Below are 27,637 nucleotides of genomic sequence, written 5' to 3' on the forward strand. Positions count from 1 at the left end.
GCTGGGCTGGCCACTTCGCGAAGTGGCCAACTTCGGGCTTTGGCAGTAACATATAGATACATAAAATACGATAAGGTTGTGGGTCAAAAGTGCTATTGAGATTTTCCAAAGACTTGAATCTCTTTTCATGTTGATACAGTCAGGGGAGGAAATTTATGCTCCATAAAAAAAGTATTGATACACCTCGCAATGCATACGCGCTTATATATATATATATATATATATAATAGTGGCAATATATATATATTCCCCTCCCCCGGTCTGTTTTCGGAATTCCGGATTAAATCGCATTTTCTTTCTTCTACTTTCTTTCGAGAAAAGGGTAAGGAGTAGGTATTCCTTTATCTATTTCCCCCTCGTATATTGTATATATATACTTATATGTGCAAACAGGTCTTTCCTTATGATGAAGACGATGTTCAAGAAGTTATGGTGGGGAGACGAAAAGATAGGAGAAAAATAAATATATATAAAAAAAGGGTAGAACATGTAGGGAAAAGTTTTTAGGGAAAAAAGATGCAGAGGAGAGAGAGAGAAAGAAGGCTTTGAGGTCGGTGTTCACTCGGGTATATTTCACCTCATCCGTCTTTCTCGAGTTGAAGGTGGTAAGTGGGTTTTCCCCGGAATAGGGAAGAAGGAAATGTGTACATATAAGGATGTATGTAAAGGAGGAGTAGGGAACCGAGTATCAGGATATTTACATGGAGCTACTCCTTTAATGGAGTCCAGTTTCAAGTTTTAGGGTTGCCGATGGCAAGAATTGGCGGATAAGAACTTCTTCAATCGAATGGTCACTCTAGAATTTTATTTCCGGGAATGCAGTTTCTGTAAATGGGAAAAGTTTTTTTTCCCCCTCTACCTTTGGAGATTTGGATAAGAATTTATTCCATTTCATTTTATTTATCTTTTTTTTTTTCCATTTCGGAGCTAGAATTTTTCTTTTTTATTATATCAGAAAAAACTTTCTCTCCCTTTGATTTAAATATCACGTACATTCCCTACGATTTTCGTTTCTGTGCTGCCTTTCTTTTGATTTTAAGTTACTAGGCCAGTGAGTAGCCAGTCTAAGTATCCAATCAGTTTGTGGTGATTCTATACTGGCTTCCAAAAGTTAAGCACGCGGCGGCTTATGTATAATAACGACACCACTTTAATCTTGCCCATCTGGATTGGACGGTTAGTGAAACACATGGTACTCGAGCGTACAGTTCCTTCATGTTCACCACAGAGACCAACAGGCCTACAACGATGTAATTGTTGAATCATTATTTTCCACTCACAGTTAGAAAAACTTATGGCAGGTGGCGGCACTATACATAACAAGCATTACTCACAAACAAACTTCAGAAACAAACAGGTTCACTACACGTACACGCACGTGGATGTAACAATTGTGGTGGCCGCTCGCCTACTATAGAAATATACAATGTAGCAATTTATATAACGTGATAACTAGAACCCGGATTATATGCACTTAAAAAGTGGCAAAATATGTTCTGAAAATATACAAATATGCACTTAAAAAGGCTAAAATATGCATTTAAAAAGGCTAAAATATGCACTTAAAAAGGCTAAAATATGCACTTAAAAAGGCTAAAATATGCACTTAAAAAGGCTAAAATATGCACTTAAAAAGGCTAAAATATGCACTTAAAAAGGCTAAAATATGCACTTAAAAAGGCTAAAATATGCACTTAAAAATGCCGAAATATGCATTTAAAAATGCCAAAATATACTATCTTTACACACATCCATATCTTTTATGGTTATCTTTTTTCTGCCACCTCGTTTAGGCAATTTGCCTGTTTTGTCATTTGTATTTGAAAAATCTTGAAAAAAAGATTAAAAATTCGAAAATATGTTCCAAAAATGTGAAAATATACGTTAAAAATCACTATACAAAAAATAAATAAATAAAAAAAAAAACATGTTTTTAAAATGCATATTTTCTATTTGTTAGTGCATGTTCATTTACCTCCTCACATATGCATATAACTTCTAAATATTTTTTATTTGAGCATTCTCAATTTCTAGTTAGTCGTGGCTGTTCAGTAACGAAAATAACAGTAAAAAAAGAATTTCGAGACTATTTCTAAAAGAATTGAACATTTTTGACGCTAACGCTGAAACACACACAGTTGATATTTGAGAAAAAAAATCCCCCGATGTTATGAAAATATTATGAGCAATATTCATTTGAAAAACTATGAAAAAGTAATTGAGCTTCAATAAACCTTCACAAATATGCACTTATTCTGAAAATTCTTTGATTTTATGCATTTATATGCATTAATGCTAAAAAAGGCCAAAATATGCAAATGCATATAATCCGGGCTCTAGTCATAACTCTTCGTTGACTCTTTCTTTTTTTTTACAACCGTACACGGCCCAGTCTCTATCCACAATTTTCGACTTCAGCCATTGGCTCTGTTAAGGGGCAGACCGTGTCGGACAAAACTTTATTTACATAATATATTACATTATCCATAATACAGACATATTCATAAAGTTCAATATTAAAAAAAATCATACAAACACAACAACGAAGAAAAATTACGACGAAAACAGATGGCGAGAATAAGAAGAAAATTGAAACGACAAAAAAACATATATATTCTGTGATTTTACAAAGATGTTAGAGGGAACATAATGCGACCCATTGGTATACATTATACTGTACATTATTTTCGATTTCAGCCGGCGCTCTGTCTTGAAGACCCATTCATTTATAGTTCGGCTGTCCTCTGTTTCACCAGTCCACATAAGACACATCATAAGTCATCAGCTGTGTCTGGTGACTAGTACACAAGTCGACTATGCTCAGGTCTCCGGTCAATTGTTTGAATTATTCGGATTTATTTCCATAATCGATATACTGTATTGCTATAGATAGTAGCAAGGCGTAATCGACGAGCGACCTTCCTCAACTGTTACGTAGTTGTCAATAATATCAAGACAATATCTGCCAGTACTGTGCGCCAAAGGCTCCCAAGTGAAGGAACTGTACGCCCTGGTACCACGTGTTTGTGTTCCATCAACCATCGTATCCTGTAAGACAAGATTAAAGTGGTGTCGTTATGATATATAAGCCTTCGCGAGCTTAACTTTTGGAAGCCAGTGTACGTCAAACATGCACGATGTATAGCTAAAAAATTTCACAGATATTCAACCTGCAGAAGCCACCCGAGATGCTACGAGAGATGCCTAATTCATTGGAGGAGTGATAATGGAACTCATACGTGATAGAAACACAATGTTTTAGTTTTTGCTACTTCTTAACCGTACATAAACCTCGTAGGCATTCCTATGCGGAATTTCTAATGAATCGGTACATTACATATAGAGAAAAGATGGCACTCTCCGCTGTTCCTACAAAGTATGAAAGACTGGACACCAAGCAAAGATTGTTCGAAAAGAAAATTCACATTACTCTGTGGAGAATTGAATCACTAGCCGCTCGCAGTCAGGGCGAATGCTCTACCATTAAGCTACAGGGGACTGATATTTTCTTTCCTTAAAGCGTATATGTGCACTGAATGAGACCGCGCATGAACAGCCTTCGTACTCAGCCAATAGCTTTTAATGTGCATGCCGGATGTGTTGGGAGTGTATGTATGTCGCTTAACGTATTTATGTTGTCAGAGTTGTGCTTGTTTCGTGTTCTTGCTGGTGCTGGTATCTGTCTTCCATATTGAAGTGAAGATGGTAAGTGTTCGAATTTTCATCTTATGCAAGTATCATGCTGCATGTTTGCCTGCTCTCCGCGGAGAATTTTTTTTTTTTTCAAATGGGATACCGCCTCGAAGTTGGAAAACCACAGGAAACCAATTTCTGCCGCCAACGGGTTTGATGCCTAGATCCTCAGAATGAGAGTCCAGCACGATGCACACACGACCTCACAGCGGCTACCCTTTGCTACTGCAAATGATTTTTAGAAACCTGAAAAAGTTTGTCTCGCTCACTAAAGTGTCTTCAGTGATTTTTCTTAAATATCTATAATTTTATAATAGTTTATTTAGGTTCTAGCTATTCCACTCGCCAAAACCAGTAAACTTAATCGTAAACCCTCTTGTTTGCATGGGTTTAATGATTATCATATCATCGAATCTAATCGGCATCGAATTTCCGCATAATTATGAAGATCACTTTTTTTCCCCCCTTCCTGTATCATGATTCGTCGCCAAAATATTGGTGACTACCTTGCCAAATGTTTCTTACATTTTCTTCATGGGAAAGTTATTTTTTTCTAAAAGCCTTTCTTAGAAGAGAGAATCTGAAGTTTTCTTTTTCTACTACAGTACTATCCAGATAGTGAAAGAAAGAAAGATTACCTGTTTAGTCAGCGGACGATCATTGGCAAGTAAAATCCGCTGGCGAAGGAAATTCTTTCACCAAAAATATAGGATGGTGGGTTCCAAAGAGGAAAAACAAAAAAAGAAAAAGTCGTAGGAAGAGACATTTTATCCGTGCGAGAAGAAGAAGCCGTCAAGAGATGGCAGGAACGCGCTTTAAATATTGTTGTCGCTCCAATGGGTTCTTATTTTTTTCATCACATGAGGAAATTTTTTTCGTCCCTTTTCTGCTTTGGCCACCTGATGTGTCAATTTATGTTTTTCCTCTTCTTTCTGATGTATTTCTCTTGGAGGAAATTTTTTTAAATCCAATATTATATATCCAATGGATTACATAGCCATCAAATTTAAATGCTTTCAATTTGTACGAAATGCCCGTTTCTCTTCCTTTTGAACTTTTCATACGGGGCACGACTAAAATGCTACTATGTGCTTGGTGTATTCTATGAACGCTTTGTACAACTTTATTGGATTTATGTGAGAAAATATTCATTTGTGTTGCAGCCGTTTTATACATTTTTCCCAGATTAATTTTCCTCGTTTCTTGATATTATTGGTTTTCCGACTTCGAGCCGGTCTCCCATTCGAAAAATTCTCTGCGCAGAGAACAGTCAGACCTTCAACACGATACTTAAATAACGTGAAAATTCATGTATTTGCCATTTTAACTTAAAAACATTAATAGAGGACAGCACCAGAGAAACACAAAAAGGTGGCGCAGTGGCAAGATTCTCGTCTACCACCAGGCTCGATTCCAAGGATTGGCAAAGAAAATTTCTCCATCGAACCAGAGAGGACCACTGAAAAATGGAGCCTCCTCAATATGCTTTCGGCTCCTGCATGCTCAGGACGAGACAAGTACATGACTTTTTCGTGACAGATTTCCGACCCTGCTCGATTCGTAGTACATTTCTGTACGGTGATATGACCGATGTTGGTGTTCGTTGAAAAGACGGTAGTAAGTATAGCGAAACCTCACTACAACGATACTCGATATAACTATATAAATTCCTCTACAACGATATTTTTTCAAGTCTTGTTTATGCTTATAGTAGTCTAATTATGATCTGGAGCCTCAATATAATGATAATCCCTCTCCAACGATTTTTTTTTCTTGGTCCGCTGAGTATCGTTATAACGAGATTTCATTGTATAACACAAAACAAATATATTTCTGACAATATAAATATGTTAGAGCCTCTCAACACGTTCCAGCACGTATCAGTTCGTTAGAAATTCCCCTAGAGGAATCCTTACGAGTTTCATTTACGGTGAATTAGTAGTTTCTTGATATTGAGATTTTGATATCAATTGAATCAGGGTTCTTTCTTTTTTTCGTTGAAGTTTATTCAGCTATGACCATTAATTAATAAATAGTTTCTCCCAGTTCCAGGCAGAAATTTTATCCAGGATGCTAAATAAGGATGGCTCGTACATAGGGGCATCCAAGTAGAAGTGAACTGGGGTTGAAACGAATCCGGCGTTGTCATTTGAAATCGTTACTCTTCATCAACATTTCGTTCAGCCGCTTGCTCATTTGCGTCGGTTGACTTCGTATACATAGTTTTTTTGGTTTTTTTTCGTAATTTCTTTTCTATTTTTATTCTCTCGGTGTCATCGGCAGTCACATCGTGATTTATGTTTCCTCATTTCAAGAAACATCCGGACAACAAGCGCCGTTTCGGTGGCAGTGTATGAGGAAACCCTAATTATAATTAACTTGTGTTGTTTCAGTGGTTTTCACCTTAATTTGGTTCAATGAATACATGCTTATTCATGAACCAACTGGCTCTGTGCCTGTTACCCGCGAGAGGTCGCTTACTCATAGTTGGTGTTTACTACACAGGATGAAAATGGAAAATTTCTGTGGGCTGTGAAACGATTATCGCATAACTTTAACAGTGTGCTTACTTAATTTTTTTTTTATTGCTAGACAATTTTAATGCTATTTCTTGTTGGAAATTTTATGAAATCAAGATTTCGTATGCTAGGAAACTGATACATCAACGCAAATTTTAAACGTAGCTGGTCAATCAATGATCTAGATCAATGTTTCTTTGTCTTTTTTTCCTCCCATTGCTCTCCTTGGATCATGTTGTTTTCTGATGGTTCCTTATCTTTATTGGGGTCCCCACTTCTAGGAACGAAGCCCTTTCTAATTGTTAAATTCATTTCTGAGTGAATTTAGAATATCTAAAAATTTTATAAATAAAGTGAATCTCCGAATTTCTGGATACCCGTCATCCACCCTTTGATAGAGGTTTACGCGAATTTCTGCTGGGTTCTAAAATTTTTTCCAGTATTTCTCACTCAAATGCTTTACATCTGTTTCTCCCCCACTGGTCTCTGTCAACCCTCCCCCCCCCCCCAAATCACTTGCCACGGCTCCATTTTTACCTCAGTTTCAACTATGTAGCCTAAAGAACATTTGAGGATCGGAGAGGCCTTATGACTTACATTTAGAATCATTGATCTAGATCAGCGAGTCTCAACCTTTTTAGACTCGCAGAGCCCTTTTCAGTAAAAAGTTCTTATGACGGATCCCCGTAGGCCTATTTTTTATTTATTCATCAAAGATACTGATTTAATTTTATTATTTAAAAATATTTATAATTTTTTCAAATTTACTGTTTTTTTTATTATTTTTTTGAGCGACCCCGGATCACCAGTTGAGAACCGCTTGCCTAGATTATACAATCTGGCTAAAATAGCCCTCGTGTGCAGAAAATGACCGCGGTGCGACAAAAATAATCAATGATCTCGCTTAAAGCATTAGCGTCTATATTTTATTGTATTCGATTTTAGTTTTTACGTCACGTACCGTAAATTTTTTTCCCGTCTACTATAGTTGTTGATTGACCATATTGCAACAAATAGGGAGCAAATGTAGATATGCAATTTCCTAATCGCACTTGATCATTGATTTACATTCACTCTGGTATAAACATTTTTTTTAAAGTATTTCTCGCATGTAGAGACATTTACTGATACACATGCTCACCCCCAGTTATTGAAATTAACTTGAAAATTCAATTCGTCATTCCTTTACTCCGACGACTTTCTTGGGCTTGATTGAAAGAAATGAGATGAAGAAAGTGTTTTCAAAAATATGAATATATAGCAACATATATAGACAACATAAACACAGTGTTAGGGTGTCGTCATTCAGCATCTAGGTTACGTTATTTGGTCTCCCCCCACTACTAACAATTTTGCTAACCGTCTGAATTTCCCGGAAGCTAAAAGACCTTGTTAGTAACAACTATTTCCTTCGCTTTCCCAGCCTTTTCTACTAGACGTATTCAACTAAAAGGAAAAACTAGTAATTTCGACACTTCAACCAATGGATTCCTTCATTTACCAACTGGCATACCAGTGATTATTTTAGTCCATTCGGTTTTACTCTGGAAGAGCACTTATTCAAAATTTATATATATAGCCTCTCCCACACTGACAGATGTTAGTTCTGCCTATTTAACACTGGCAGCTGCTCGTATTTCCTGGTTACTTCTGCCTCACTGTGATAATCGCTTTGTTTGTTAATGTCTTCGCTTCCGCTGAAATCAGTAGAAAAGGATGTGATATTTTAGTGTACTGAATATATACTGGTCCTTCCTATGTATATAATTTTGTAGGGTGGTGAATATAAATTTATATATTCGAATTCAGCTGCTTTTATGCGAGTTATATTTAGAGTACCTCCAAAAACTAGGTATTACATTTAGTGCTGCCCCCCCCCCCCGAAAATAAGAGGAGAAATTGCCATTTTCGCTTCAAACATTCTCATTGAAATTTGAAAACCGTAAATTTTTGCCATAAGGAAAAATGAAAAATTTTCCTCGCGATTATTTTATAACTATTAGAGATTATCCGCCGATGGTGTCACTCTCCGCTGTCCATACAAAGGTTTTTTATTTAACACCTTGGTAATGCGAAGATATGTTTTGGAAAGAGAGAAAATTCAACTGCCCCTGCGAGGAATCGAACCCACGTCCTTTCACTTTCCGGGTGAGTGAAAGGACGTGGGTCATTAAGGACGTGGTGATATTAATGATATTCATTATGTCATGTGCAGTAACAAAAATATCAGAAATTATATAAAAATACAAACACAAAGGCTGCAACAAGCAAATTGTCCAACGAGTGGCTGAAAAAAGATTCCCATAAAAATGTGGATGTCAATTATGGTGCAGATAGAAGTCAGCGGTGTTTCCCGATGGACCAGGAATTCTTAACCAGCGGTTCACGTACTCCTTGGGGCAGAGCCGTAACTAGAATTTTTACCGCCCCCACAAATTTTAATTCGATAATTCTATAACGGTGTTCTTTGTTCCCACACCTAAAACTGCCCCCCCCCATAAATTTTGTCTCCCGGGGCAAATGCCCCCTCTCTAGTTCCGGCCTTGCCGCTGCGGTGGTCGAGTGGTCATAGTGACGGACTCGCGTCGCGAGGTCCCGGGTTCGATCCCCACCGTTGCCACAGTGGTGGTCGGCTGAAGTTGGTTTTCTGTGGATCCCAACTTCAAGGCGCGAATGCGAGCCTATCTTCCCTTTAAAAAGTCTCGCCACTGAGAGCAACAGACCTACAAACAGTACAAATGCAATTCAATCATAACACATCACTCACTTCACTCCTGAAATATAGATGTCAGCACCGAAAAATCAAACACAACACTGCATACGCTCTCAGACTGTTACGTACACACACAGTTACACTTCCGGCACAACTCACTAGGTTACTACCTATCGCCCATAGGTGGCGGTGGACCTGAGTTATTCTCGGTTTGAAAGAAAGAAAGTTCCGGCCCTGCTTTGGGGGTCCTTCGAGACAATTTGGAGAGTTTCGTGAGTTCCGATGAGAAAGAAATTATTGGTTTTACATAGTAGATTATCTACTGTAATATACTGAATATTATTCTGTAAAATAGGTCCGTGGCCTTCATTTTCATTTTATTGGCACAGGGTATATTGGAGAACATGAAAGGATAAGAACACCCGAGGTAAACCCTGTCATGACTAGTCCAACAATACCCGTTGATGTGTATGTCTTTGGGCACCCGACTGGTCGTCCTGTACACAGGGCCGTCTTAAGAGCATCATGGGCCCCCGGGCCAAGTAATTTTTCTAAGGCCCTATCTGACCAATTGTCGAAAATTTCAACCGGTTCTCGTTTTTGTGAGGCCCCCGGGCCCATGCGTTAAGACGCTACTGCCTGTACAGTAATGGGGGTATAGAAAAACGTTTACCGTCCAAACTTTTGAAATGTCAATGACACATACCATCCCAATTTTTTTTTTCTTTTCTGTTTTGAATAAACGAGTTTAAATGAACAATCATTTGAGAAATTTAATAGCTGCGCATATTTTACCCATGCATCATGAAATATTCCCGTGGTCATACTTTGTTTTATGAGGTACCGACATTCATCATTACCTTCCAGAATATCTCCGGTTTTCTCGTTTCATGTTTATGAAACTCGTACACCTTGTTTCGAGGATCCCAAACTACGGTCCTCTGGGATTTTTTCCTTTTCCAGCCTCTTGGAGTAAAGTGTTGCACGTCTTGTGAAAATGATAGACGCTTCAGTCTTCACATACGGTACTATACTATCCCGTGAAGTCGAACGAAGTATTTTTATTTATTTTTTTAAGCGCTGTTAGCAGAATAAGTTCTGCTTTCTCTCTCTCCATCTGCCGCTGTTTTCATTTTCCGAAAAGAATTGCTTGAATAAAAAAACTAAATTTTTTTTGGAGGATTTTTTTTTTGTATAAAAAATAAAATAAATGTATACACTGTATATATATACGTACACATATATATGAGACTCAAGAAATACTCCCGAGTATTGTTGAGGAACCAACTCTAAAGTTAGCTGCTGTTGGGTATCGCGTGATGAGCGGGAGTTTTTCCTCTCGCATTTTCTGGTTTTTTTTTTCATTGTTCCTGGGGAAAAATTGTTTGGTTATTCCAGAATTCCTTCTTCACGTTGGAGTCGTTAAGAAGCCAGAATGTTTAGGTTTTCCCGTTTGTCAGAAGCAAGTGTTTACGAAGGGCTTCCCGGAGTATTTCGTCTTGTCTCACTGGCAAAGTTCCGAGTTGTTGAAAGTATATTGGTGGAGATTTTTATTATTATTATTATTTTTTGTTTTATCGTTTTTTTTTTCATTTTTATACTTCAGGTTGATAGCTGTTGTTTCAAAACTGTTTCTTATGAAACTATATGTTAAAGTTCCCTTTCTCTCTAAAAAACAAAGAGGGCGTGAATGACTTTTCTATTGAGGGTGGTGAGTGAGTTATTGGTGATGATATCCATTCTGTGAAAGAAATTTATATTGAATTCAGAATCAATTAATTGAACGCATCTTGTCGTATCCAATATCGACCTTTCCCCCTCCAAAAAAAGGGGGAAAAAGACGAAAAGGGGCAACCAGCATGCCAGCAAGACAACTTTCCTGTACGCAATCAAATGTACGATTCTCTTGGCGTGAGGCTAAGGCCCTCCTCACACGGGGAAACTAAAATCGAGCTCGAGTTGCTTCAACTTGAGAGTTGAGTTGACTAGAACGAGTTGAGTTGCCCGTTCTCCCTCACACGGCGCTACTAAAAAAATATTCAAAGCCCGGGAAACTGAGTAAAAACAGCACAGTCTATTAGTTTTCCTTCTTATCTTCCGGTACTACCTTGTTAACCGGGTTAGGAAAAATCGAAACAAATAAATAAGAAAAATAATTTCTATTATACGTGAAATTGCTAAAGAGAATTTCAGTTCACAGGTAAATACAAAATTTCATTATTTAAATTGATATCATTTTGAAATGACAATAAAATGGTAAAAATTAGATAATTTTTTAGTATAATTTCATGTTTCATTCGGAAAAAAAATTCGCAATAAAATGTCTGTTTTTCCTCTATAAATGTGCCTTTCAGTACCTATATATGTTGGATTTAATATATTTTTATTGTTTATTAGTTAAAATATTGTCACGCAGAATTTTAAGTAGTTTCATGAGATGAAACGAATAGTACTAATAGGCAAAACTAGAGACAAACAACACATGAATTGTTGTTTATGTTTCAGGGAATGATTTTCCCCGAATACTCCCACACACAGATGTGCGTGTACGTGACCTAGATTACAGACATTCCAAGCAAGGGGGAAAATCAGGGACCATCCCTATGGAACACGTGCTTGTTTAATTACATGTAAAAGTAGACAGTATTTTGAAATTTTCTGCAGGTTCTTATCCAGGGCCGTCTTAAGAGCAACATGGGGGCTCCCAGCTATGTATTTTTTTCCTGAGATCCTACTTGGCAAATTCATTTGGTTATTCCTGAAATTTTTTACCAGATATAATTTTTGTGACGCTCCATCTTCTTTTGAAATCGCCCCAGCGGGGGAGTGCCCGGGTGGGCCCATGTGTTTACCACAGACCCGACATCTAGGGGGATCAGGGGGCTATTGCCCCCCCCCCCCCGGCTTTCAAAAATACACTATAAATAGTATATATACGTACAGACAGTGAGTATATGTTCTTTGTCCCCCCCCCCCCCCCCGAAAAAAGTTGAAATGACAGTCCTGGTTTACCATTTCATTCAGTGGCGTCAGAGCCAGGGGTGCAAGCTCAAGCACCCACAGTAATTTGTGGCATGGATCCGAGCACCCCAGAATTGATTAAGAAATTAAACTTTCCGATATAAAACTAAAGACGAGCACACACACCCAGTTTCGAAACAATTCCGACCCCCCTGATTTCATTATAATTTCAAAATAATATGAATTTAAATAAAGAAATCGTGTATTTACCTGTGAACTGAAATTCTGAAGAAATTTCATTATATCCTTTCAACTGATAATTTATTATATATATACTCTGGATTGTTTTTCAATATGAGTCCAAACTCGCATGACGAAAATATGAAGGAATGCTAAAGGCAGTTTCTAGTTTCTTCAACAAAAGTTGGTGGCGACTAGCATGTCAGTTGCCAAGTGACCGAGTCGCGTTCGATATTTCGTCGCCAAGACGCTAATTTCCTCGTGTGAGGGCGTCTAGAGCGATATACGTACTGGTCTTCGGGAGACGGTTTCTCTTATCAGTTGCCGAACTTTAGTTTCCCCGTGTGAGGAGGGCCTAAGACGCGCATTATGAAGATGTGCAACGGAGAATGTTGAAATTATTCTATTTGTCATTTCGTACTACTTACGGTTTCAGTTAAAAAAAAATATTACGATCGGCAGCATTGTTTTACCCAAGGGTATCTTTAACGCGTGCCCCGCGGGCCAAATAAGCCCCCCTCCCCCAAGAGTTTTTTCCTTGGCCTAACGACCATTTTTTGAAAATGGCTGAAAACATTGAACGACGATTTAGTTGAAAAAATTATTTGAATGAATCCGCAAGCCCAGAGAGTTATACTACGGTATTTAGAATTATGCGATACGTAATTTCCAGATTCCTCCGTATTGATATAGGGCAACCCCAGGTATCAGTTATAATGAAAAAATTCTTGCTCACGTTCTATTTTCGAATTTTAAACATGATTTTTTTAGATTCCCAAAATTTGTAGATTCCCAAAAATTTGCCTAAAAAATCTATACATTAATCTACTAAATGACTACGATACCAAATCCAATTGGCTGGCGACAATTTGGGACATTTTTGACGAGAGTGGATATAGTTTTTTAAAATTAAACGTCGATACTGCCCTAATTAAACATTACATACCTTACGTCTTAGAACGGTTGACTTTTCAGGGTGAACAAAAAGATCTTCAGTTTTTTACAAACTTGCTATACCGCAGTGTGCTATAGATCAATAAAAACATTTTCATGTTTGGAAGACTATCTAATAGTTGGCTTAGAAATACATTTCAAGCGCATGTTAATTCAGCTTCGTTTCGGTTTATCTATTATTATCTATTCGGCCATCTATTAGACTGAGAGATAAATACTTCACAGTTGAGCCTCGAGACATGCAGCTTTTGTAATTTACGTAGAAGTGAAACTTAGGAGCATGTATTTTTCGAGTGCCAAACTTACAGAAATTTTCGGGATAATTACTTACTCAGGAATGGTATTTCCAATTTACAAGTACTAACTCTGAAATAACTCCACAATCAAACATATTTATTTTACTACTGTTTGAGACGTCTTCTCTATGGGGATCCATCTGAAAATTAAAACCAATTTTGTAGCCCTGAATAACCCAGTCTTGTGTAAATGTGTTTTTTTTTGGTTTATTATTATTAGTATTATTTTTTGCACAATAATTCGTTGTTGGTTTCCGCGTAAGTGTATGTTGTTGTTTTTTCCCCCGCAATGCTTTCCCACTAAAATTTTTTTCTTATTTATTTTTTAATTCATTTTATTTTATTTTATGTGCAAAAATGAAATTGTGTACCTCCACCTTTAAAATTGGCACCGCCAAATTAAATAAAGATTTTGATTCATTACCACAGCCGTCTAAATAAGGTGGGAGACCTTGATGCCCAAATGAATTTTGGGACTCCTGGTTTCATACAGGTATATTCCAGGGAGGATAAGGCTTCATAAAAAAGAATAAACAATATACCCAATTACAGAATTTATAGAGATTCTCAAAAATACTTTGATGGGAAAATAATTTTAGACTTATTAGAAAAAATTATTTCGGAATTATTGGAGCAATAATTTCAGAATTCGTGAAATTATTTTGTAATCGATAAAATTTTCTAACTATAGTTCCGAAATTACTAAAATAAATAATTTTTGAATTTTTAGAAACAAAGAATTTAAAGTTAGTGAAAGAAACAACTTTAATCAATGAAAGAAATAATTTTGAAATTAGTGATGGAAATTATTTCATTATTTAAAAAAATAGTTCCATAACTATTGAAAAGAAATTATTCCAGAATTATTGAAAAGGAAATAGTTTCAAGATTTATCGAAGAAAATAATTTTTGAAATACCGAAATAAGTAATTACAGAATCATTTGAAGTTATTTCAGAATAATTAAAAGAAGTAACAATTAATCACCAATTTTTCAGAATTGGCGGAAGAAATTATTTCAGAACTAATCAAAATTGGCAATTTCTAAAAGAATAATTTCAGAACAAATGAATTATTCAATTATTTTGCCCCCCCCCCCTTTTGTCTGTTCTATTAAGATGCCACTGTACATTATATGCAATGGTCATGTAAATATGGATTCCATCGCACAATTATAATTACTTCAATATAAGGTGGTACCTTGTGATCTTCGTGGGAAGTTTTGATTTGGCCCGCGATGTCAGAAAGATTGATGATCCTTGGTTTAACTCTTTAAGCAGCATTGATGATGTATCTCGCCTCGTTAAAAGCTAAGTAAAATGTTAGTCCCCCCCCCCATTTTTTTCCTCCTTAAATGTTCCGTTGAATAATAGACTTCACAAATGTGTTGGCTTATCAATGCCAAAGTATTGACAATCCCAGACACATTTGTTTAGTCTATTTCTCAACGGAACATGTTTCCCTATACTCTTCCGTTTGCACCTGGTGGAAATCAGAAGTAAGCCCAATTAATTAAAAAAGATATGGCATTTTAAAGGGAGTTCAGTGATATTTCTACTAAGGGTTAAGTTCATTAAATTGAATTTTCATACTTTCATTACTTCACTGTAACTGTAAATAAAAATAATAAATGTATGATTGCGTGTATATGAAATCGGATGGGACCAAAACATCATCCATTTATGTGGCTGGAAGTTCAGTATATAGCCATGTAACGAAATTTATTTTATTTTCATCAGAATTCGAACCAGCTAGTTTTTGGTTTTGACTTGTTAAATTAATTTTTTTTCCCGTTCTAACGACGTCCAACTGCTGTTTTAATTTTTTTTATAAATTTTGTTTAAAAAATAATTTTTTTTCCAGAGGAGTTTTAATTTTTCGACCGAAAATTGAACGAGTGTTTTTAAATATGAATAGTATTAGTCCTACGTCTGAAAGAAAGATATACACACTCAGTAATTATAAAATAGTTATAAAATCTATATGGTTAGTTATGTATATCAAGCAATTTTTTTCGTATGGAAAATTCTTATCTTGAATGTGTGGGAACCCTCAATAAGATAGATAGTTTCTCTTCCTCTCTTTCTTTGCTTCGTGATTCTCATTAAATGCAGAAACCTGCATTCCCTCCATCGAACTTTCTTCTTCACCTTTCCGGAGATTCGCATCTCATGCAACTTGTATGGATCCCGAGGGTCACTCCTGGTTTGAACTGGAAATCAGGATAGCGAAAGAGAGGGGGGGGAAGGTAGTGTACGTAGAGAAGTAGAAATGGAAAAAAAGAAAAGGGGAGTTCCTACTATCAAAAACCGAATTTTTTCGTTTTTTTTCTGTCCCCCTGTACCCTGCCCCTTCGCTGACCATCCGCTTTTTCCTATCCCTTTCGATTTCTGGTCTCTCTCTCTCTCTCTCTAACACTCACACACACATACAATGTGTTATGCTGAAATTTTCCTTGAATTTACATGTAAACTGGACCCACGGACCACCTAAGGCCTTGAGGGAGGGAAGTGAAGGGAAATGGAGAGGTCTCGGCGGCAGACCTTAAAGAAATGGAAATTGGAGTCCATCTCTTTGCCGGAATCTCCTTGCTCTCAACCCACCTCCCATCATGATTCTCTTGTACGTCCACTGGAGAAATTTCCAGGACAGATTCCCCCTTCCTCGGCCGCCCGCTCACCTTTCGTACTTGCAAGCTCTATTTCAGGTACTCCTGTCCCTTCCTCTATTCTTCCCGGTCCTCTGGATTTCGCCTTCTACAGTCCAGTGGCCGCCTTTGATAGGTGTGAGTGGCCGGCCGGGAAAAAAAAGGGGGGGGGGAGATGTCCAAGATTTTTCGCCGCCTTATTTCATATTACCCCCTCCGCCAATATTTTAACTTTCTTTCACCCTCTCTCTCTCTCTCCCTCCGGCCGCCGCCACGATCCTGTATCCATCGAGATGGAAAGCGAACTGCTGCCAGTGGTGGTGGTGAACTGCTTTGCGTAAAATTGATTTTTTATTTTATTTATTTATTTTATTTCACTTTTTTTTCCTGCTCTGCTTTCTACACATCGCCGCCTTTTTTTCTTCTCACTTGCTTTCCTTATGCATGTAATACCCAGGAAAGGGGGAAGTGTGTGAGGAACACTTTTGCCTTTGGGGGAAAATTGGTCTGTCCACTTCATCCTCTTCCCATTGCATCCTTCTCTTATGATGAGACTCAAGATAGGCGAAAGAGAGAAAGAGATAGAACCACGTAAGGTTCAGAAATCCTGCATTTTCTATTTACCATTCCTTTCACAATTTCACACCCCCTACTTTTTTTTCACTCTTGCTTCTCATGTGTCTTGACCCCTCGGGGTGCAGAGTCTATCTAGTATTTGTGTAAGCTATAGTTTATATACAATAGAAATTTTCTATTCCTCCATTGTATTTATTTATATCTTCTATTCTTAACTCGGGGTGACAAGGGAAGTGTTGGGAGTTGGAACTAACCAAACTGAACTTTCAGAAATCAACCGAAATTTACGCCAAGCATTGCCACTAAAATTCAGAAAACCATGCGTGATTAATACACTTATTCATGGCTAGGGATGTTATTGTTGATAGAGAATATCGTTTCGCATATTACGCACTCATCCTCACAAAAAGAATGTCGCAGTTCACCGTTTTCAAAGTTTGAAGCCAGTTTGCTTATTTCACAAAATGAGAACCTGTTCTCTGGAAGAGATCGACATTCGTACCCTTTAAGTAAGTGCCTTCCAACCTGTGGTATGCGTACTTCCGGGACCACGTGATGGGCGACTCAGTGGAACACGAAAAATAGCTAGTAATTGTGGGAAAAGGATTAAAATTATATATATATAAAAGGTGAAAAATGTTAGTTATGCGCAGCCAAACGAGATGATATGCAAATCGCATACACATTACCACGGGATAGGAAATCACTGCTTCGAGTTGAAGAAAACTTTTGAGTGCTTGATTTAAAAACCGCAAAAAATAGTTCAGTGTTAATCAAGTTGCTATGATGATTCTCACAGATTCTACAGTTATTTACAATCTAAGATATTGCAAATTTGTCCTTTCACAGGAGATAGTTACATCAAAAATCTTACGCAAAACGTTTTTGATTTCAAATCCGATAATGCATAGTATTGATGAACACCGTAAACATATTTAATATCGTTTCATACCGTTCCAGGATTTTAATTTGATTATTATTACATTCAGTTTTAATTAAAAGTAACAGTAAAATAATCTGATAAAAGTAAAAAAAATCAAAAGTTGCTTGTTATAACAGACATATTAAATTTTAAATTTGAATTGCATGCCTCATTTTTTAAAATTTACATATTGCTATAAGCTACTTCTACAATATGATTCTAAATTCATGGGGCAAACTTTAGGAGGTGATATAAAAAACACCTAGACAAGCATTTTTGTCATAGAATGTGTGGTCGAATAGGAATAGCGAATGTTTTAGAGGTGCTTTTAGTGAGTGCACAATAACACTTCACCAGTAGCAAATTAGTAGATTTGTTCATGAATTGTAATGTGATAATCCTCCTGGTAGTTCACCGTGGGTAAATCGAAATCTACCACAAGCCACTGTACAGACGTCACAGTTTGGCGCAGCATAACCTTGATATCCGTGATCCAATAAAAACCAGAATGCAATCATATCGGAGGAAGGATGTGGTACCAACATAATGAAATAAGATCCATTTTTGCATAGGAACTCTACATTACTGAAACACTACATTTCTGCTATAATGGATTAGGTACGGCGACCCCATCTACATGTCACCAGTCTGTCACGATCTCCCTTCTCTCTCGATTTCTTATTGTTGGCCCATCTCCTGGACATTGTATATGCGATTCCCATTGAAAACCTTTAGAGATCTCATCGCCAAATCATTAATGTGTCATCAATGTGTTTCACTACAGAGTTTGCACTTCCACCTTTCATGTTCGACCGCATATTACATCGTGAAAAAGGCTTTTTTTTAGGCATGTTCTATCACCCCTTAAAGTTTGTGTCACGAATTCACATTATATGGCGATTGCATTTGAAGAAAATGAAGTATTGCTATGAGCTTATATATAATTTCTATAGGTGGATTTTTACATTATTTATATTCTAATTTTACTATTCTGATGCTTGTCTGTGTTATGTAGAAGGGAAAGGTTCTAAGGTGACGTATTCAAAAAGTTTTGAAAAAATTATCACTGATTTGAACGCTAATAGAGGCCACGAATGAATTTTAAAAATCACGCAACCCTAGAGTGACGTCATTCAAACAATACATGATCAGGTGCAGCCAACGCCATCTATAGCAGAAGGCCTTCGCGCGAAGCTCGAGACGTCACTGAAGAAGGTCATCTCAACTATAGCCATTGGATATACTACAAAAATATCAAGATTCTTGGAGTTATTTGGGATCAAAAGCTGAGTTGGAGCCCCCAGATCAATCACATTTCCAAAAAAGCCATTAACATTTGTAATATCATGAAGTTGATTGCAGGCAGGCTTCGTGGAGCTAAAGGGCATAAACTTTTGGCTATCTGTTCTAACATTACTTCAAGCTTCATGAATTACAGTTCATTCTTGTGGCATAATAGCTCCAAGAAAAATATTCAAAAGTGTTCTGCTATCTATCACCAATCTCTTCGCATTGCTACTGGTCTTCCAATCTCAACACCGATTCCTCTGTTACTCAGCATCTGTGGAAAACCTCCATTTTCACTGTTTTTGTTAAAAAATGCTACTAATCATATTATCAAAGCAAGAGCTTCCCATTACAGCTCTGTGTTCAAACATATCTGTTCTAATTTCAGTTTTGACCGTCAAGGCTTACATACTAAAATTTTGGATCCTTCTATTATTCAATTCATCAAGGACAACAATTTACTTATTCCTCTTCAACCTCTGTTTTTTGCGAATCCTCCTTGGCTTATCACCAATATTGATTTCACAACCAGTTCTCTTCCATTTCAAACATCATCAAATGATCTCCTCACAAAGCAACTATTTTATGAACATGAACAAAAATTCTGGTCTTGTTCTACTATTATAGCTACAGATGCCTCAAAAGGAGCTCATACCTCTATTGGAATTTTCTGTGCAAAAACTCGTAATTCATTTCAAGCAGCGCTCCATGATTGCTCATCTGTCTTCACTGGAGAATGTGTTGCAATAATGATCGCAGCACTAAAATTCATTGTCAGTAATGAAAACTACATAATTTTATCCGACAGCAAATCAGCTATTCAAGCAATCGCCAACATCAACCCAAAATCACATTCCGTGGTTTTAGCAACTTTTTATGCCTTATATTTAGCATCATTGCGGGCGACAAGAATCTCATTAGTTTGGTGTCCAGGCCACAAGGGGGTCTTCCACAATGAGCTTGCAGATCATCTAGCACGTACAGCAGTTGATTCCGAAAATCCAGTTTTCCCTACATATGCTTACTTCGAGGATGTGATTAATCTTTCACACAAAAATTGGCAATCATCAATTCATCAATATTTTTGTAATCAACCCCTTTATCCAGTTGCCGATCGTTTCTTCGATGCTGTTAAAAAATTTTCTCCCTATTTTACTAGCCGCAAGTTTGAATCACTCTTTTATCGTCTCATGACCAACAGAGCACCTACCAATGGTTACCTTCACAGAATTCATCAAATAAGTTCATCTAACTGTATCTGTGGCAACGATTGTGAATCTAACAATCATTTCTTATTTACTTGTCCTAAATGGTCAATTTTTAGGGAATGCTTTCTGCAGAATGTAGGCCTTGGTAATAATCAGATATCTGACTGGCACACACTCATTGAAGTGACTCCGAGCACTTTGATCAAGGAATTTGAAATTTTCATGGGAAAATGTAACCGTTTTTAACATTGGCTGCTTTCATTTTTCTTGGAGCTGAGATTTTTGTGGTTTTTTTTTTTCTTTGCATCATCTACCAGTTTGTTTGTTTTGTTGGTTTTTTTTTTGCTAGGACTGTTTCTTCATTGTACTTTGTTCCCCACAGTTCTGTTGTTCCTGTTCATCTTCGCAAATGTTTTTATACAAGATTGCACTCTGACATTTTGATCTAAAGCTGTCCTAGAGCCCTAAGCAGGCATAGAGGACGTTAATCTATCTGTATCTGTATCTTACAAAAAAGGGGTAAAGATGGCGCATGCATCGGTCTGCTATATCCAATGGCTATAGGTGAGATGACCCGCTTCAGTGACATCACGAGCTTCGTGCTATAGATTGTCTATAAATTGTCTCAATTTCGAGCACGGTCAAGCCCAACATGTGCGTTGCATATATTGGGCTTGACCGTGCTCGAAATTGAGACAATTTATAAAACCATTATCAACAATATTATTCAGTAATTACATCTATTTCTACAGGAACACAATCAGCGTATGATTTATATTTCTATTTACAATGACCATCATGATACCCGATTATGCCTCTGTGATTCCGGATTTTTCACTGATAAAGTAGCAGATCTGCTCATTGTAGATGAGTGTTTTTGTGACATGACCAGAGGAATGAAGACATTTCATCTAAACGAGAACGAACAATATGACGGCTGGACGCCCAGTCCTCTCAGCAGCGTAAGCTGCGGTGCAAGAATCGGAACTAACTATGTAACCATGAGTGGAACGTCGTCATTCTAAGTAACACGAGACGCTCACCGAACCTCAATGACGTTCCCGGTGCAGAGAAGCGATCGACTGGTGTTGTATGCCGTCTTCTAATTTCTAAATTAAACGTCGGTGTTGGGACTGATTGCTCTAAATGTATAATTATGCTTCAGAGTACATAATTAATAATGTTACGAAGTAAAATTGTTATTTAATAAAATTTCCAAACACATACATCCATCCTTCGGGAACACTTCGATATTTCTCTGAGAGATGTAGAGTGTGTCACGGTCGCATAATTCGCAAGTGCACCACCATTCAAATACAAATACAACGCCACAACAAGTTAAATGCCCAACGAGGTGGCTGAGAAAAAGATGTCCATAAAAATATGGATGTCATATATTTCAAAAATACAGCAACCCAATTACAAATGCAATTAATAAAAATTATAAACAATATATACACGTGATAAAATATTATACAATTCCGCGATTACACGGTTTTTTTTTTGTAATTTTTTCCATACAGCCAATCACGTTGCTTCAGCCTTTCCTATAATTCGTGTAACTCTACGATACCTTCTTTTCGTATCAGATCGCCAAACAGCTATGCAAACAAGATAGATAATTTTGCCACCGATGTGCCGCGAGACATTCCAAAAATGTGCAATCGCGCTATATTTTCACAATGAAATATTTTAAGCCAACAAATTTATACACTGAGAGCACAAACTGAAACATTCAAAAAAAGGCGGATCACGGACATCTTTGCAAATTTTAATAAATTATTTCACCACTTTATCAATGCATTTTTCGATAGCAAATCGACTAAAAATAAACAGAAGAATTATAGTATAAAAAAGTATATTACGCACGTTAATAGTCGCGTAATATTTAATAAAATATTTAAAAATCGGAACTTCGGAAGAAAAAAATATACTTAAAGATAACTACATTTTTAGAACATTATTGGTCTTAATTTTTTCTACATGCTTTTGTTATAATATTTAATTAATTTATTTATTGTATACTTGTATTTTAAGGGTCGGCAAAATATGTTGTAAAATGTATTGCATCAACAAAGAAAATTAAAAGGTTTAAATCATTTTCGGGTGAGGAGTAGAACAAAAAAATTCTTCCTCCAGCTGGTTTCAAACCTAGGTCTTCAGGTTCACAGTCTGATCATAGTGTATCAGACTGTGAACCTGAAGACAACTAAAATTTCGTCTTTTTCAAAATGTATTACCACCTTCAACGCGCGCTGACATTAAACACGGAATTTTGATTTTTCCCTTACGTGAATTAAAATAAAGAATGTGTGTTTGGCGTCACAATACATTCCAGTAATTGAAGTCAGATTGTGACCAACAGATCGTACGGTAGTGAGAATTATCGTAAACCAAGAAGAAACGTGATTGGCTGGAATCGTGTAATCGCAGTGTATTTGCGAAATTAGCGTCCTGGTCCTTCAATATTCAATGCTATAGTATCAGCGGTTCTCAACTTTTTTTGACTCGCGGGAGCCCTTTTAAGCGAAAAAATACTATGGCGGAGCCCCGTTGGCCATTTTTTTTAATTATTCATCATAGTTACTGATTTCTTTTTACTATTTAAAAATGTTTATAATTATTCTTTTAATTTTACTGTTTTTTTTTGTTTTTTTTTTCTCGCGCGGCGGCGGAGCCACTGGAGAGTACACAAAGAGCCCCAAGGGCTCCGCGGAGCACCGGTTGAGAACCGCTGCTATAGATCATAGTTTTCCAACATTTTCTGCCTCATCACCCCCCTTCTTCAGAAATTTTTTCCTACCATCGCCCCCAACGCAATCTAACCCATAGGACCCTATGTTATACCCGTAGCTTCTACCGCCCCCTGGAACATTCCATCGCCCCCCAGGGAGCATTAATGCCTACGTGGGAGAATCACTGCTATAGATGGTGTTGGTACAGCTCAGGAAAAAATAAGAGAAATAACTAGTTTCTAAAACAGAGAAGATGGAAGAAAAAAAAGGATTTTTTTTAAATAGATACTGCCAAGAAGCTAGAAACGATCAGTAGCCAACTGCTATTATTTATAATAATTTTTTGCGGCTTTAATAATTGCATTCCGCCTTTAAACTGTGTTTCTGGGTGAGATGAATGTATTTAATTTTTTGAGGATGACACCTTTTGACATCTAACAAACATCCTTATTAGATGTTTCTTACGCTATTTATTTTTAGTGATTTTTAAATTAGTTGTCACTAAAAATTTCGGTATCGTGGTTGTTTTTGGGGCGTTTCAGAAAGAGTATCCAAACAAAATAAAAATTCAACAGTTGATTCTAAAACAAAAGTTAAACATGGAAAAAAATATCAGTAATAATATTTGTATCAAAAATTTCTCTGAATTATGAGTTTTATATTTATTATTAACATTATTATTATATATTTTTTTAAGCAGGTAAACAGCATCATTTTCATCATCATCATCATCGCCATAGTATTTCCCACAAAGACAACACATCTCTGCCTTGCAGCCCATCCAGTCTGAGTCCATCGCCAAGGTGCCTTTCACCAGAAGCTACCTCTATTGTCGACCAAGGTAAGAAACCAACACATTGAGATTGACTTTGTTGCAAACTTAATTATCAGGGTTTTTTTCCACGTCAAGCATGTCTGCTGCAGGGAAGGAAAAAAGTACACGCTTTCAAACTTTTTTTTTCAATTTAAATTTTCAACTTTAAAATGTGGAGAACTTGCATTTTCTTTCGGTCATTCCCTGAAAAATCATCTCCTGTTGCTAAGCAACAGCATGCATCTCTCTCTCTTTCTCTAGCTCCTTGGAATCTATTCGGTTCAAGATGCGTCGCCCTCTGTCGGAGTCAGCGAGAACGAAAAACGTTGTGATACTTCATTTATGTGTACGAATATTAAAATTCATTCATTATTTAATGTGTGTATAATCGTGAAGGAAACACAAACATTGCGTACATCGTATTTGAAAAAATATCCGTTTGTTGATCAGTTGTTTCGAAGAAGGAAAAAGTCTTCCTTCTGAATATATTAATTGAGTCGGAACATAGTATACATAAATTTATTTGTATAAAAAAGATTAACGCATGCATACATTTATTTTTCATTCGTTTCGTGGTTCTAATTTGAAGAAGTATTTGGTTAGAGGTGTAGGAAGTAGTTCATTTTTCATTTGGTTCCAAACTTTATACCATAAGTTGTATTGAAAAATTTCTAAACTTACGATGATAGCCATTCCAGTCGATTTTTGCTGAATTGTTCGTGAAACTTCGCTATTTTTATTGCATATCTGTATTGGAAAAGCAATGTCTATCGATTTTTCTTCGTTGATGTAAAGTGTCATCAGTATGATTTTGTGTTTTCACTGCGATGTATGAAGTGCCATACATTTTAGATCACTGTTAATACGATTGACGAGAAACCATTGAATGACTCACTCGCTGTTTTGTAATTTTTATCCTGAAAAAGAAAAACTTTTAACCTCTCTACAACGGCGACCGGAGAAAATAGCTGGGAAATTTCGCGGAACAGTGGCAGAGGAACAGAACAGAGTACTCAGAGGAGTGCCTCCTCCTTTAAGAAGATTAAAAAAAAGAAATATCTTTCAATAATATTAAAATATCGAAAGAAAATACCTTTATACGCTATCTTAACCAATTTCTATTAGAATGCTTTCTGAATGACAGTCACTGAAAATTCTCTGGAAGAAATTCCTTGTGTGTGTCCCCCCCCCCCCCCCCCACCAAAAAAAGAAAGAAGTCGATCCTGCGTACGCCCCGATAGGTGGAAATAAGAGAAATAAGTTGTGGACAATCAAAAAATACATAAATGGGAGAAATAATTTGCGGACTGGCAAAAATACTGGCGTAGAAATAATTTGTGGCCCCGCAAAAAATAGATAAATTAGAGAAATAATTTGTGGACGGGCAAAAATACATAAATAGCTGAAATAATTTGCTGCCCCCCCCCCAAAAAAAAATACATAAATAGTAGAAATAATTCATTGACTGTTGACGAATAAGGCTGATCCAGAGACCAATATATAGACTGTATTTTATTTTATTTATTAAAACTAAAATTATTGTTTGTAAGGGCTACATGATTTGGGGAAAAGTTTTGCTGACCAGTGAGTGAAGACTGGTATAAAGTGTGTCTATAATCAGCACCAGTAAAAATGCGGAAAAAAAGGAAAGTAGATTGTATTTGTAATGTTGATATTTGAAAAAATCAATTTCATTCTAGATTACAAGAATGAATATTTCATAAATCAATAGAAAGTTTGCGTTTTTGTGATAAATGCATTCTAATCTTTTGCTTTAAGAGTTGCCACAGATGATAATAATAAATATTTTGCGATCATTAAAGATTAGATTCAATCTTGTGATAATTTTTCTTCTTCCATCATTGCTACTTTATCTCGTTCCGGTTCTTATCTTGATTCCGGAATCGAGTTTTATGTGTAAATAAATAAAAAAAGAGGAGCCGGGTCTAATCTCTTCGGAGGTTTAAGAATAGAGGAGAGAAGTTGTTGATTTCGGTGCTAACTAATGTCGTTTAATTATCTGTTTCTTAATGGTTTTTCCTATTATTATCTTCTACTACATGGTGGTAGGTAGCAAGCATCCTAATAATATTTCGAACATCCATCTCCGATTTCTCCTCCATTGCTCGATTCCATTGTAGAGTAGGCGGGGCGCTGAAATCCGAAGCAGGTGTTTTTGTGTATGGCGTTTGAACCTGTAGACACCTATGGCGTAGTTGTTCTCTCCTATTCTTAATTTGGCACTTAAGTGGTATTTGTTAGGAAAAAAAAAGAGGACGCGTGTTTCTCTCCCCCACCACCACCTTCACTTTCACTTCCAATTGTTTCAACTCGTAGTCTAGTCCAAACTAGTGATTTCACACTTTTGTTGATGGCCGGCTATGCTGTGTGGGAGGCGTGGGCAACCTCCCTTTTCTCTCTCTCTCTCTGTATATATATACACACAACACTCTTGTATGTTGGTCACTGGTCAAGCCTCTCTCCTCAACACAAGTTGATCCGAAGGTTTATATATATATATATATACACACAGGAAAGCGCAATTAAAGATGTTGGATTGTTTGTGATCTTGAGTACATACACGCCTTCCAATGTAGTAGTAGTACTTGACAGGTAGTTAGTTACTCGCAAAAAATAAGAACTGAGAAATATAATCTTCAATGAACTTTTTTCGGGGGGGGGGGGGGGTTGCGTTTCTTGAAAGTTGATGCTGCTTTCGAATCAGTCGTAAAGTAACCACCGCTGAAAAGAAATGTTTCTCTTTTTTCAAAGAAAGTTTTTCTTTGTAATTTTTTTCTTATTGTAACTTCGTTACTTTTCCTGAATCGGAAGTCTAATTGCTAACTGCATCAAGATTTCTGTTGTTTGTAATTTTGGTGTTTTCAGGTGTTTTTCACTTGTGAATGATTTCTATATGAATGAGATTGGTGGAGAAGTAACGAAAAATTTTCATTTCACTTTGTGTCTCGAGAGATATTCTTTTTTTTCCCCCTTTCAATCATCATCGAAAAGAAGTAGTCTCTAGAACGTAATCATACAACGGTATTTTGTTTTGAAATTCTAAATCTTTTTTTAGAATTGCCTGTAATCTTGGTAAATTTCTCTCGATATAGTGATTTTTACTATGATAAATCCCTGTATTACGATCATACGATCATTTTTGTAGGGATTTTGAAATACCCCCCAAAACTATTTTATATCTCGCACAAAATCGCCTTCCAATTAAGTTTTTAACTTTTCCTGAAGGCATCTAGTGATATCGTGATATCGTATTTATGCACTATTTGATCACCGAGAGTGTTAATGAAGTTTTCAGTAATTGCAAATTTGCGTGTGTCGCACACTAGGCCAGAACTAGAAGTGGCTATGGGGACAACTGGTCCAAGCGGAAAATTTTGCAAAGAACAAAATTACTGTTTTAAATTCTTGAATTTTTCAGTAGGGAGGAGGGTGGGGATGGCAAAATCATGTTTACCCCTTGCCCTAACGAAAATGCTAGTTACGGTCCTGGTCACGTACACACACACATAAACCCCTCTACAGGGGCAAACCATTTGAATGAATTTTGTTAATCAAGTAATGAATGATATGTATATATTTTTTCCGGTGAGTAAATACGAATTAGTGCCTTTTCTGGTGGTACAATCAACACCGATTTAGAAGAGATGTCAACAACAACATAAATTTGATGGTGCCTAATCATGTCGTCTCTCGATATAACGATAATCCCCTATAACGATATTTTTTGTTAGTCCGCAAAGCATCGTTATACCGAGATTTTACGGTATTTTTCTAAATTTTTTCAGCTATTATTTTTTTAGTATGGTTTCTTCCATGGTGATAAAGGAATCGTGGTTTTTAGCATGGTTTCTCCATATTCATGATTGACGTTGAACTCTGATCTTATAGATATCCCTGTTTGATGTATGCTTATTTATTCCATCAACATTCTCTTAATATGATAACTATGAGATAACGCAAAATAATTACCAAGGAAAAAAATCTGTATGAATCAGTTCGAAGATTATATTACGTACGTAATTCGTAGCTCTCGAATAATAGTCCTATATGGA

At 36.6% G+C, this 27,637-nt stretch overlaps 1 protein-coding gene across 2 annotated transcripts in view; it reads left to right on the top strand.

Moving 5' to 3' along the window:
- LOC149076121 (uncharacterized) overlaps nucleotides 1-27,637 on the top strand; it is a 489,131-nt gene that overhangs the window by 62,076 nt on the left and 399,418 nt on the right. Inside the window, exon 2 of one of the 2 annotated variants that reach the window (XM_089243651.1) lies at nucleotides 23,451-23,591. In XM_089243651.1, the coding sequence (XP_089099777.1) occupies nucleotides 23,451-23,591 (141 nt within the window). Of the gene's footprint in view, nucleotides 1-23,447; nucleotides 23,592-27,637 lie in introns of both variants that reach the window. The other variant, XM_089243650.1, reaches the window with a different exon arrangement.

The sequence above is a fragment of the Pholcus phalangioides genome, unplaced genomic scaffold (genome assembly GCF_987345545.1).
Source record: "Pholcus phalangioides strain wild (caught in Gottingen) unplaced genomic scaffold, Ppha-v1.0 ptg000015l_1, whole genome shotgun sequence".
Classification (NCBI taxonomy): Eukaryota; Metazoa; Arthropoda; class Arachnida; order Araneae; family Pholcidae; genus Pholcus; species Pholcus phalangioides.